Below are 13870 nucleotides of genomic sequence, written 5' to 3' on the forward strand. Positions count from 1 at the left end.
TCTGGTTCTGGTTTTGGCTCTGGTTCTGTTTCTGGTTCTGGCTCTGGCTCTGGCTCTGGTTCTGGCTCTGGTTCTGGTTCTGGTTCTGGTTTTGGCTCTGGTTCTGTTTCTGGTTCTGGCTCTGGCTCTGGTTCTGGCTCTGGCTCTGGTTCTGGTTCTGGCTGTGGTTCTGGTTCTGGTTCTGGTAGTCAGTGGTCATGGGACTGTGGTGAGATACAGACCCCAGTTGGACCTTAGACCTCTTCTCAATGTTTGTTCCTCTCAGGTCCGTTTACTGATCATCTGGTTCTGGCTGTGGTTCTGGTTCTGGTTCTGGTAGTCAGTGGTCATGGGACTGTGGTGAGATACAGACCCCAGTTGGACCTTAGACCTCTTCTCAATGTTTGTTCCTCTCAGGTCCGTTTACTGATCATCTGGTTCTGGCTCTGGTTCTGGTTCTGGTTCTGGTTCTGGTTCTGGCTCTGGTTCTGGTTCTGGTTCTGGTTCTGGCTCTGGCTCTGGTTCTGGTTCTGGTTCTGATTCTGGGTCTGGTTCTGGTTCTGATTCTGTCTCGTTTGATTCATCCTCAGTTTCTTCCTGTTTTCCGTAAAATGAAATTTCTGGGTTTCAAACACATTCAGGTATTTTCCTCCGTCTCTGATTGGCTGGAGTCCATCTGAGCTGATCTAAAAATAACCATGGACTCATTCTCACCTCATTTCTCTTTACTGAACGGTGTTTAGATGAACATTTAGAGTTTTCACTGATTTTATGGTCGTCGTTTGAGTGCGGAGCTCCGTGAATGAGCTGAATGTTTCCAGATTTAAAGCTGACAGACTTTATCCAGCTTATTGTGTGTCTGAGGCTGCAGGGCGACGCTGACAGGGTCACAAATCACGGTGAAAACATGACGGGTTGCACACAGAACCTGCAAGCCCGAGCTGCAAAAGAACCAATACTAATAGGATTAAAAGACCACACTAAGGGTAAACTGCTTTAATTCATTTTTGGTTTTATTAAGTGTATGGGATTGAGAATATAATCCGAATCAAAGAAGTGTGTGAGTAAGTGAGATTATTTTATTTTTAAATGTGCATAATATTTATGCATAAAAACAACAACAGACTATTTACCAGAACTGAAAAAACCTGAGTAAAAGCAGCAGGGGTGTGAATACTTACTGAGTTTCTGGAGCAGCGCTGCCTCTAGTGGTCTGAGCCCCTCACTACCTTCACAACCTTCAATGTAGAAAATTAAATTTTATATTATTTTTTCAAGATACTTGCTTTGTTTCTACTTTTAGGTTGAACAGATGAATAAAACATTTCCAAGAATAATGGATCTTAAAAAAAAGTTTAGTCATTCAATTGTGGAAATTAAGTGGAATTGTCCCATGAAAAAGGGCTAAAACATGTATTTATTATTAAGTAGGCATATTTATAAACATTGGTTAGTTATTTATCAGTTTTTGCCAAATTATTAAGAGCCATTCTGGACACTTGGAGGAGCCGCAGGTTGTAGAAATGACCAAGCGAACTGAAGTATCAGCAGCTGGGGGGAAGGATCTGTGGTGACGCTGCTCTGTGCTGTCAGGATGCAGCAGCTCTGCAGGAACGGCTTCATACGCGGAGGGGAGACGCTGTCTATCAGGGAGGATTTTGGAAATGAGAATGCATTGTCATTCAGCCTCCCTGGTTAAGTAAAGGTTAAAGGTTAAGTGATTCTGGCTCCCACCACCTGGGTGGAGTGATCTGAGGTCAGAGCTTATCTGACCGCTTCCACTCAGCCGCAGATAAACGGACACCATGCTGACCAGGCACCACCTCAGAGTCCAAAATATCCAAACAAATGTCTAAAATAATGTGCTAGTTTTAATCAGAAAAACAAAACAAGCATTCTCAGGATAAAAAAACATTCGATTTTACACTCCACCAAATTAAAATCTCAAACAAGTAATTAAATAGCAGATAAGTTAAATTTGACTAAATATATAAAGTATGGTCATTTATATTCAGGGGACATATATTTGGTTAACTTCATAACAACATTATTATATTTGACCATTTATTTTATTTCACAGCATTTCATCATTTAAAAGGAAACATGTGACAAAAAGCTACTTCCACCTGCAGCACCTGGGCAGGATGATGACGGATTAATATCATTTAACAGATTATTAACTGATGAAAAGCCAGGATATAAATTAATGCCATATGTGCAATAAATCATTGTTAATATTTCGCTCAAAATAAGCAAACCAATCAAGCTAGAATGATAGAATCTGATATTAATTCTTCTAGTTTGCCTGAACTTTGTAGTTTGTGTTGCTGCTTTTTGTGAACTGAGGAAAATATCAATAAAATCCACTTAAAATCACTTTGATTCTGAGGGGAAATTAAATGTTGGAGCTCAAATTATCCAGGTTTCTAATGCAGAGAGTTCTGCAGCAGTCTGTGTTGCAGTGAGTGTGAGGAATCCTCTGGCTCAAGACACTGGCAGTCTTGTGTATAAATGCCCTTAATTTTTTTTTTTTATGAGAAATTGTTCTTTTCACTATCATCTCCAGAGGTTCAAAAGTCTCATTTGACCTTTGACCTTGTTTCTCCTGAAACATATAGCCATTTCCTTTGTTTTGTCCACATTCAAGATGGCTGCTCCCTCGCCATTACTCTTGGTGTGAACTGAAAACATTGTTTAATCAACTTCCAGCTGTGATTTAAATTCACTGACTGTATTTCTCCACATTTTCATGCATGTGGTCTGATGATCACCACAGAAGCTCCGCTCTGGTTTCCTAGTGTGGATTTTAGTCGATAACCTGGTTTCAGTTTCTTGGAGGCTGCAGAACATCATCAGACTTTACCATACAAGTAGAAAATATCCATATTCTGTCTTTTGCAAACTAAGCTGGGGGGCAGGATTTTTAATTAGCGTAGATTTTTAAGCAGCCATTTGCATGAACAAAAGAGAAGCTGTTGAGGTTCTGGTTTCCATGTACCCCACCCCCTTCCCACCAGGAACAATGAACCACCAGTCCAGACCCGATCCAACTCTTCAGAGGCCTTCAATCATGCAGCAGAGCAAATTCTGATACTGGGACAAACTTCAGCCCTTGGTTTTCTTGTATGCATTCATTGAAACTTGAACAATGTCATATTATCAAAGTTTCACAAACTCCTATACTATAGATATCTCCACAGAGGATGAAGCTGAGTTTAAAAATAAAGACAAAGTCATTAATTTTGGGCATATGAGGAACAACAATGAAAAGAGAGCCAGTCTGAGTGTAGATCAGCTTTTAAAAGTCACAGATGAAGTTTAAGCGGTTATTCTTCAGCGGCCACTCAGCTACAGACTCAGATGGAAGCGCAGCTCGTATCGGGTCGGCCCACTGTGAACAGAACTGAAACCGGGGCTGAGTGTGACTGCTGCGGCTTCATGTCGACTCCGGTTTCAAAAAACAACAAACGGTCGAGGGAGCAGAGAACGACATTTTTTTAATCTCCCTCAGCAGCTGCAAACAAAGGGCGATTCCTTTTCGCGCCGTATGTTTAAAAGTCCAGCACAGCCAATCAGCGATGGGATAGAACACACAAACATGAACGCGCTCCTTAAAGGAATTCAGCCAATCACAGCTCAGAATGAATTCTGTGCCCCCAGCGTTTACGTTTAAATGATAGATTTTGACCAATCAGCGAGGAAGGGGGAGGAGCTACAGAACCAGTTTTAGGCAGTGACAAACAGTTGCTCTTTCTTCCTCATTCAGTCCTTTACAGCTTGTGTTGGAGAGAACAGGTAAGAGACGCTGTTTCTGGCTAAATCAGCGGATTTTTGTCGCCATTTATGTTAAATAAGTGTTTAGGTTGTTTGTTGTCCTTAATCCGTTCTTGTCGATCGAGTTCTCAAGCTTAAGCTCCAGGAGCGAAGTTTTTACGGCCTTTTTTTGGTCGAAAGTGTAAATCTCAGCGTAAATAAAACGAACTTTATAATAAAGTAATCGGCGTCGGTTTCTAAGAACGGAAATGGGTAACTATAGTTTACGATGTTTTGCGGTGTGTTTTGGGTGGCGCAGTTGGTGCGCAACAGGCAGTTGAAACGCCATTTGGCTGCGCAGTGCAAACACGACGGAAACTCCGCAGTTTGCGCCTGAAACGGGCCGCAGGTCTTTTCTGACTGGGTTCGGTTTGTTGTGGTATCAGTCCGAGCCCGTATGGAGTTCTTGTGTTTAGGAACTGGGCTGGGCGGTTCTGCTGGGGAACTTTTGGCGCAGTTGGGCGGTTTAGGCGGGAAGATACAAAATGGAGTCGCGTCTTTTTGTCCCGAAGAGCCAGAAATCCGATTAGCGTCTGAAGACGACTCCTCCCGGCGTCTGGCTGGCTGCGCGAGGCCTCATTAACATGTAACACTCATTAAATGCAGGTCAAAGGTCACTTTGCACAAACTTAACACCTCATGAGGTTTATGATGACTTTTAGCGGGTTTAGAAGGTAAACACTGATTCTTATCAGAGGTGTTTACATTGTTTTCTTCATAACTTTCAATTAATGAAAGACTTTAGAGTACAATTAAAACGCATCTCGGTGAAATCTGAAAAGTTTAAGTTTGACTTAAATTGAACATGCAATGAGAAAATATAAACTTAAAGTTGATGGTGCCTTTTTAAGTACTGAAATAAGTTATAAACATTTGAAGTTGCAAAATGTGAAGATTGCAGTTTATTGGCTAAACTAGTATAAAGCATTTAAAAACTCACTTTATATGCTAAGCTAATGCTAAAACTCCATTGAGTTTGAAATGATTGTCTTTTCCCAATCTTAGTTATTCTCTTTAAAGAGTAAGCGCCACCATGACAAAGGACCCCAATAAGCCCAGAGGGAAGACCTCTGCCTACGCCTTCTTCGTTGCAACCTGCCGCGAGGAGCACAAAAAGAAGCACCCAGGAACCAGCGTCAACTTCGCAGAGTTCTCCAAGAAGTGCTCAGAGAGATGGAAGGTGAGTGGCACCAACCTGAAGGTTTCCCAGTGACCTGGGAACTCTGGAGGACTAAAATGTTTTGTTTTGGAAGACGATGTCGGCCAAGGAGAAGGTGAAGTTTGACGAGATGGCCAAGAACGACAAGGTCCGCTACGACCGAGAGATGAAGACCTACGTTCCCCCGAAAGGAACCAAGAAGGGCAAGAAGAAGAAGGACCCCAACGCACCCAAAAGGCCTCCGTAAGTCGGTGCTCTGATACGGTCTGTAAAGAGTCTTCTGGTATTTATGTCCATCTTCACGTCTGCAGCTCCGCCTTCTTCGTCTTCTGCTCCGACCACCGTCCCCGGATCAAGGAGGAGCATCCCGGCATCTCCATCGGTGACATCGCCAAGAAGCTGGGCGAGCTGTGGTCAACGCAGGGCACCAAGGACAAGGCGCCATACGAGGCCAAGGCCGCCAAGCTGAAGGAGAAATACGAGAAGGTAGGCGCCCAGATGAGAGGAACCAGCTAACGGGAAGGTAGCGTGATGCTAACAGGAAGCTAACGGCTCTTCCTCCTCTTCCTCAGGATGTGGCCGCCTACAGAGCCAAAGGCGGCTCAGGGAAGAGCGACGCCGGGAAGAAGAGTGGCCCCGGCCGGCCCCCAGCCAAGAAGGTCCAGCCTGCTGACGACGATGATGATGACGAAGATGACGATGAGGAAGAGGAGGATGACGACGATGATGACGACGATGATGAATAAGTGTCATGTGAAAGGATGTGAAGTTTGCGATGCATTGTTCAGCTTAAACCCGTTTTTTTTTTTGTGTGTGGATGATTGCAACATTTAGCCTGCTGTCCCTGGTTCTGGTCCGGTTCTGCCGGACCGGGTCTCCTCCTTTCATTCAGGGATTTAGTTTCTAGCCTCCCTTTAGTCCGTGTCTGCTTCTACTGAACTCGGGTTGTTCCACCTTGTGAACGGCGCTGAACTGGACTGCGGCGCCAGCGGACGGCAGGAAGACATTTTGTTTTTTAAAGCTCGGTTCTGGAAGCACTGCTCGCGTTCTGTTCTAGTGGTGCCGTTTTCTTTCCCACTGTCGTTTTACCACCAGGATGTTTCTGTAGCTTCATTAAGATGTTGGCAGCCATTTTTAAAGTGGAACTTTGAAACCTGTAGAACGAATTTTTCTTTTTATAATAAAATTTTGTATATTGATTATAACTGGAGTTTGTGATTATTCCACATGTTCAACTTTCTGTCAGATCTGCTGAATAATAAACAGGAATTTAATATCTAAACCGTTTCTGCGGCATGTTTTGGTTTCGCTGTGCAGCAAACGGACGCGACTACCTGGCTGGAAAGAATCCAGCAACCATCACAGCCCAACAACCAGCGAAGGCTGAGTGGTTTCCAACTCGTGGAAAGTTGGCTTGAGGGAAAACCTTTAAAGGTGGATGAGCCGGAAGCTGAATGACTGGTTTGACTGATTCTCCTGAAACCAGGCAGCAATTCGACCCAAACGTCTTGAACCTGGATTCTGACTGAAACTGAAAGGATGATATAACTTTAACAAATGCCAGGATTTTTTTATTATCTACAGTTTTTATTTATATCCTTTGCAAATCTAAGACTTAAATTTGGTACTTAATTTCCTCCATTTTGTTTTATGGTGTAAAACTAAGGAAATGACTTTCATACAAAGCATAATCTACTATGGTTACAATCCAGTGCTAAATTTAATATATTTGAGTTCAGGTGAAAAAGTAAATGCTACCAAATTATCAAAGGGTAATTTCATGCCCAGCCAAGTGAACCTGGGGGCCAAATCTCCTCCTGCCCGAGGCCCCATGCCACCTGGAGCCACCCGTGCGTCTGGAGCGACTTTCCTCTAAAACCGCAGCTGACATGAAGTTTAACCACTGATTTACCTGATTTTATTTAAATGTTGTGAATGAATGTAAAGGATTTGGATTCTGCTAAGCTTGAACCTCCAAACAGGAAGAGCGCTGTGACTGGCGCTCCCAGCAGCCAATAGCTGCCTAGTAGCGGCCATCCGGTGGGCCAATCAGAGGCGCCGCTGCGTTGGTCCCGCCTCCCTTGGACGACGCTGAGCCGCAGCGGCAGCGGGACTCCATTCAGCACCTGTGAGCTGTCCACCGCGGACCGGCCTGCTGGCACCTGACGGTAAGACCGAAACCAGACACACACCAGAACCAGAACCACTCCAAAACCAGAACCAGGCCGCTGGAAAACAATAACGAACACAGCGCGACAGCGGAGACAGAGCAGATGCTCGCCGCGCGTCCGGCACCGCGCCGCGCTGCCGCTTATGCGTCGCGCAGAGCGTCTTCCAGGGATTAGTTGGTGTCGCTGAGACCTGTTGCGGGTTCTGCCTCCTCCCGACACCCGACCTCAGCCCCAGACCTCCGTCCGGGCGAGGCGGCAGCTCGGCTTCATCTCTATCGGTGATGAGGGTTAACGCGAACCCGTCCGCTCCGTTAGTCCGGTCGCGGCTCGCGAGGAGAACCGACATTGTCACGAGTGGGCTCGTGCAGTGTGACACAGGGAGGATGTCTGGATGAAAACCCAGACACCCGAACCAGTCCGACCAGAACCGGGCCCGTTTCATGGCTCCGGATCCTGCTGAGAGTTCTGGTCTCACCTGGAGGCAGAACTGGGTTTACTGGAGCTGCGCAGTTACAATGAATCATCACGGAACCGGCGGGGCGGACCAGAACCGCCCTACCGGTTCCAGCTGAGGTCCATAAAATTCCAGTTTCACAACAGAATAAGGTTTAGATCCAAGCTGAAGGCTAGGATGATCCAAACCCGACCAGAACCCGAACAACATGAGGGTTCTGGACTGAACCGGGCCGATTAGAACCTGGTCCATATACGTTCCCACCCTCACCCAAACGGTGAACCGATTGCAGTTTTCTGGCCGATCCTCAGAAATCCTGACCTGCTGATTCCGTTTTTTGTCTGGAAGTTGATGAACATGAACATTAGCGCAGCAGGAGATTAAAAGGCGCCTGTCGCGGTGAGACATTTCTCTATTCTCCAGAAGTAACGATAATATTGAGACAATTTTCCAGTAATATAATGATAATAGCATAATAATGCACATTCTCAAAGATGAATAATCTTTAAATTCTAACATTTAATATTGGACATTTTATGACATTTTAAATATCCACAATAAATAAGCAACACAACAGAAACAACAAATGAAACGAATTATGAAAACAAAATTATAAGTTCTGGTTGAGACCAAAACACCAGACCGAAAACTTTTATCATCCGTATTTTGGTTTTGGTAGGAAGAAAAAAAACAGATAAATTTTGCACAGCAGACATATCTGCCTTTTTCACGGCAGCCTGAACGATCAGTTCACCCAACAACAAAACAGGATTCCTGCTGCTTTGCTATGTGGAAGTAAATTATGTCGGATTGCTTTAGCATCAAATGTTAAAAACGCTGACATGACTGTTCAGACTGCAAATATTAGTAAGATAACTTTGATCACTCAAACAATAAAAAAACAACTGATTATATTTACAATAAGTGGCAATAAAATCTGTGAAACAACAGAAATATTCAGTGCCAACAGGGATGTGAACTGTGATGGTTTTAGAGGAAGGATCTGAGTTTACGCTGCTTTGTGCGCTGAGGATGCAGCAGTTTGTCCCTGAAGAAAGATCCAGATTCAGGAATGAATGAAAATAATCAGAAATATGTCGTGGCGAGGAGCGAAGGAAGAGCAGGAAACATGAAGAGTCCAGATAACACAAGTGTGCAGGTGGATCGTGTGTTTCTCGCTGTCGGCCGGTCGAGCCTCCCTGATTCTGCTAATGAAGAGATTCTGCATGTAAATCAGCCGATTTGCACCTGACAAGACGAGGTCAGGGGAAAACTGGCCCGCAGGTGTTTGAAGATTACCTTTGATCGATAAATGTTTTCATCCACAGCAGCATTAGGCAGCTGGTAAAATGAAGAGAGGATTTCCTGCATTACAGAGGCCATGGGTCTGCTGAGCGTTAGCAGCCGGTCAGCAGCAGAGATTAATTCAATCTGCTCTGTAATCACCTTAGCCTGCAGCCTGCAGGTGAAAAGCGAACCCAGCCTGGAGCCGTCCGCGTGTTTTCACGTCAAAAACCGCAGAAACGTTTCATGATGAATCTGAAAGGAACGGAAAATAATGAGCAGGTAAACTGAACCTGCCCACCTCACGAACAACGACTACCATAAAACAGAGTAAATATCAAAATCAGCCAAACAAAAAACCTGCAGCTAACTTCAGGATGCAACAAGCTATCGCTTTAGTGTTTGATTAATCAGTTACTAATTCTGGCTATTAATCAGGTAAAAAAATATCTACATTCTGCCGATTCGTCATGAAAGCCTTTTTTAGTTCAGTTTTAAAGAAAGTTTGTTGACTATTTGTGGATTAAATGATTAATAATAAGTATAATGTTACTAAAAGGAGGTTTTATTTTTCCGGAAGGTGAACCAGGTGAAGTTAAATCTGCTACTTACAAGGTTTTTTAATCTTAAATGTTTATATTTGTGTACAGCTCTGGCTTCAATATTCTCTGATTATGTTGTTTTTTCAGCTGTTGATCATTTTTAGATTCACTGACTACTAAATTAGTTGGCCATAATTTGAATAATCGTTTCATCCGATTAATCGTTTCGGGATTGCTAGCTTCCGCTAACTAAAGTCAACAAACACGGTTCTCCTTCCTTCAGATTCATGTGTTCATATTGATGTGTTCACACTGTCCTTGCTGATGGAGGCGGGCCGTTCCAGGTCTCTGCAGGTGAGGATGGCCAAGGTGAAGCAGGTGGGCCTCCTGGCCGCCGGCTGCCAGCCCTGGAACAAAGACGTGTGCGCCGCCAGCGGAGACCGCTTCGCCTACTGCGCTACATTAGCTATCTACGTCTACCAGGTGAGGTCATGAGGACCTCTCCATCATCCATCCATTCATTAATATCATAAATTTAAACAAAATATTTATTCAGCAAATAAATCCAGCTAATTAGCTTCCAAGGTAAATATTTAGCTCCATGAATGCTTAGCGGACAAGCTAACTATATGGCTGTGAACTACACAGTTAGCTCTGAGCGATGCAAATACTTAGTTAGCTAACTAGCCAAAGAGGTTTGGAAGTCCCAGCTGTTATTGTGGTTGCCCACTTCCGGTTATTGGGAAGTGATTTTGGCATGTTAGCCAAATGGCTAGCTTGCTAACTAAATGTTTAGTTTGAAGCTAAATGTTTAGCTTGCTAACTAAATGTTTAGTTTGAAGCTAAATGGTTAGCTTGCTAACTAAATGTTTAGTTTGAAGCTAAATGTTTAGCTTGCTAACTAAATGTTTAGTTTGAAGCTAAATGTTTAGCTTGCTAACTAAATGTTTAGTTTGAAGCTAAATGGTTAGCTTGAAACCGTGACGTTTATGAATGAATGATGAACATGGTAAAAATGTGACTTTGAAAAATTAGTTTTTTATTTTATGACAGACTAATCAACCCAAATTATTGGTGTTAATCGCTAACTGTGTATCTTTATGCCTCATAATTACACCCCGACCTTTAAAAGTCTCCACTGGTTGCTGTTTTTCTGTTGAAGACACAACTTCCTGTTTTGGATTAGATTTCTAAATTTATGTCCCAAAAGTCGCAGCACATGATTTTTTCAAGTGAACATCATCGGATAAAATTAGCTTTTTGTTATAAGTGAATTATAACTAAAAATGCTTTGAAAATTAGAGCAGGATGAATCAAACCTTATCCAGAAAGTTCTCCTCTGACGGTTGCTCACCTGTCTGAGGAGGCAGCTGCTTCCCAGGACTGATCCCTGAGGGACTCCCTGGCTCACCTTTGACCTTGGCGGGTAAAGCAGATGTTTGTTTGTGTGCAGCTGGACCAGCAGTACAACGAGTTCAAGCTGCGCTCCATCATGTCGGAGCACAAGAAGACGATCACGGCCATCAGCTGGTGTCCCGACAACGCCGACCTGTTCATCTCCGCCTCCGCCGACAACCTGCTCATCATCTGGAACGTGGCGGAGAAGAAGGCCGCCGCCCGGCTGGACAACACCAAAGGTAGGCGACCGACCGGGACTCTCACCTCTGACCTGTGACCTCTGAGCCGCCCTCCTTCCTCTCCAGGCGTCCCCGTCTCCGTCAGCTGGTGCTGGAACTCGGCGGACGGCGTGGCCTTCGTGTCGCAGCGCGGCCCGCTTTACGTCTGGGACTACCGAGGGGCCGACGCGGCGGTCACCGTCCACAAGGAGGCGCACTCCTTCCTGTCGGACATCTGCCTGTTCCGCTGGCACCCGAGCAAGAAGGGCAAGCTGGTGTTCGGACACACCGACGGGAGCCTGTCTGTCTTCCAGCCCGGTAAGTCCAGACCCGGTTCTGGGGGAAACCAAGTTCACCCTCAGCTCTTATTTTGAGGTTTATTTAAACAGTTTGCATTATTTCCAGTTATGGTCTGAGAGTTTGTTTAATGGGTTCAGTGGTTTTCAGCCTGAAAACGCTTGAGAAACACTGATCTAGAGAGAATGACCTTTGACCTCTACCTGCTCAGTGAGGCCTGTAGAGCCTGGAACGAAGCGCTGGGCTCCGCGTAGCTTCGTAGTCTGCAGCACATTCTAGGTGTTCAGCAGCAGGTAATTATGAAACTGATTTTATGATAACTCAGCCTGCCGTACGTCCTTTGACCTTTAACCTCTACAGTTACATGGTTCTGTAAAACTCTCAGAAAACAGAAAACGTTCTGATACCAGATTGTAATTTCTACTTTTGAATACTTGAGTGTTTTTATAAGTACTTCAGTACTTTGGCTGGGAGCTGAGTACCAATACTTTTAAGTACCAGAGCTGAGTACTTCGCCCTTCACTGGTCGTTTCTCTGACCTCTGACCTTCTCTCAGGTGTTTTCTTCTCTGGGGGATGATACACTTTGTATGACCTTTGACCCCTTCCCAGATTGATGAACAGTTCTACTTCCTGCCCTGCAGTTTGGTAACGTCTGACCTCTGACCTCTGCTGTGTGTCCAGGCAGTAAAAGCCAGAAGCACGTCCTGCGTCCAGAGTCCCTGGAGGGGACGGACGAGGAGGACCCGGTCAGCGCCCTGGAGTGGGACCCTCTGTCCACCGACTACCTGCTAGGTCCGGCTCCGACCCGAAGCCTCAGTGCAGACGCAGCCTTGGGTTCTGATCGGGTTCTGATCGGGTTCTGATCCGCCGTCTTCTTCTTCTGCAGTGTCCAACCTCCATAACGGCGTGCGGCTGGTGGACAGCGAGGGACTGTCCTGCATCACGTCCTTCTGCTTCCCGTCCGCCGCCGCCTCCGTCCAGTGCCTGGCCTGGGTTCCCTCGGCTCCGGGGATGTTCATCACCGGCGGTGAGAGGCGCTGCAGGACCCTGGCTCTGAATGAAACCTGATTGGTGGTGAGACGTGTTCTTTCTGCAGACTCGCAGGTCGGCGTGCTGAGGGTTTGGAACGTGTCTCGCTCCACGCCGTTGGACAGCTTCAAGCTGAAGAAGACAGGATTTCACGCTCTGCACGTGCTCAGCGCCCCGCTGGCCAAAAGACGTAACTACACCTCCGATAACCCAACACGTAGACTGAAACTTCATTTATAACCTAAACGATTAGTCACTATTAGTCGATTATAGAAATCTCAGCTAAATTAGTCATTCTTTAATCTTAGAATTGAGTAAAAATTAAAAAAAGTCCATTTCAGAGCCGTAATTAGGTCAAAACTGTCCCCCATTTTTCTATAAACAGCCTCAGCCTGTTTTTGCAGGTAAATCCGTTCTTCCCACTCAGATCGTCAGTTTTCCTGCTGGACTTTCTGGATCGATGCTCAGGCTGACCGCCTCTGCTCCTCCCTGCAGCTCAGAGCTCCAGTTCTCCCAGTAAGAGCCAGCACACCAGTTCCACCAGCGAGGCCGTCCCTCCGCCGACCCTGTCCCAGAACCGGGCCTTCTCTCTGCCGCCCGGCCACGCCGTCTGCTGCTTCATGGACGGCGGCGTCGGACTCTACGACATGGCGGCCAAGAAGTGGGACTTCCTGAGAGACTTGGTACTCTGCAGGCTGAGCGGCTGGCAGGACAGGAAGTGTCTCGCTTCGCTCTGACGTCTGTTTTTAAATTCCAGGGCCATGTAGAAACCATCTTTGACTGCAAGTTTAAACCCGATGACCCCAACCTGCTGGCGACGGCTAGTTTTGATGGAACCATAAAAATCTGGGACACCAACACGCTGACGGCCGTTTCCACGTCCCCTGGCAACGAAGGCGTGGTTTACTCTCTGTCCTGGGCTCCAGGTGGATCAGCTGCTAACACACTGCTAATATCAGCTAATGTTAGCATACCGGATAATGTTTGCATACCAGTTAATGTTAGCATATTAGCTGGTGTTAACATATTAGCTAATGTTACCATGTCAGCTGTTAATTTATCAGATAATGTTAGCATACCAGTTAATGTTAGCATATTAGCTGGTGTTAGCATATTAGCTAATGTTACCATGTCAGCTGTTAATTTATCAGATAATGTTAGCATACCAGTTAGTATTGGCTTTTCAGTCAATGATAGTATATCAGCTAATAATATTAGCATATTGGCTAATGTTAGTATACAAGCTAATGATAACATATAAGCTAATGTTAGCATTTGGGGTTATGTTAGCATATCTGTTAATGTAATACAATACATTGCACATACTAGCTAATGTTAGGATGTTGACAATCGTTGAGATATCAGTTTATGTCAGTTTATAAACTGTTAGTATATCAACTAGCATTTGCTATTGTTCTGTGCTAACAGTAGTTGATATGCTAATTAATAATAGCTGATATGCTAATAATGATATACTATTGTTAGTTAATATATTATCATTAGCAAATGTATTTAGCTGTGTTA

General features: G+C 45.0%; 2 protein-coding genes across 2 annotated transcripts in view; both read left to right on the forward strand.

Annotated features, from left to right (window-relative positions):
- Positions 1-3642: 3642 nt before the first annotated feature.
- LOC103472254 (high mobility group protein B2-like) lies at positions 3643-6156 on the forward strand. Its single transcript, XM_008421753.3, has 5 exons — positions 3643-3774; positions 4798-4972; positions 5046-5194; positions 5263-5437; positions 5524-6156. Exons 2-5 carry the CDS (start codon positions 4826-4828, stop codon positions 5695-5697), a joined length of 645 nt encoding a protein of 214 aa, XP_008419975.1. The 5' UTR covers positions 3643-3774; positions 4798-4825; the 3' UTR covers positions 5698-6156.
- Positions 6157-9728: 3572 nt separating this feature from the next.
- Positions 9729-13870, forward strand: part of wdr17 (WD repeat domain 17) — a 22571-nt gene continuing 18429 nt past the window's right edge. Inside the window, exons 1-8 of the mRNA XM_017306072.2 lie at positions 9729-9885; positions 10856-11039; positions 11106-11336; positions 11999-12109; positions 12204-12344; positions 12414-12536; positions 12842-13029; positions 13104-13272. Of these exons, the coding sequence (XP_017161561.2) occupies positions 9763-9885; positions 10856-11039; positions 11106-11336; positions 11999-12109; positions 12204-12344; positions 12414-12536; positions 12842-13029; positions 13104-13272 (1270 nt within the window). The 5' untranslated portion in view covers positions 9729-9762. The remainder of the gene's footprint in view (positions 9886-10855; positions 11040-11105; positions 11337-11998; positions 12110-12203; positions 12345-12413; positions 12537-12841; positions 13030-13103; positions 13273-13870) is intronic.

The sequence above is a fragment of the Poecilia reticulata genome, chromosome 1 (assembly GCF_904066995.2).
Source record: "Poecilia reticulata chromosome 1, P_reticulata-male-v2, whole genome shotgun sequence".
Classification (NCBI taxonomy): domain Eukaryota; kingdom Metazoa; phylum Chordata; class Actinopteri; order Cyprinodontiformes; family Poeciliidae; genus Poecilia; species Poecilia reticulata.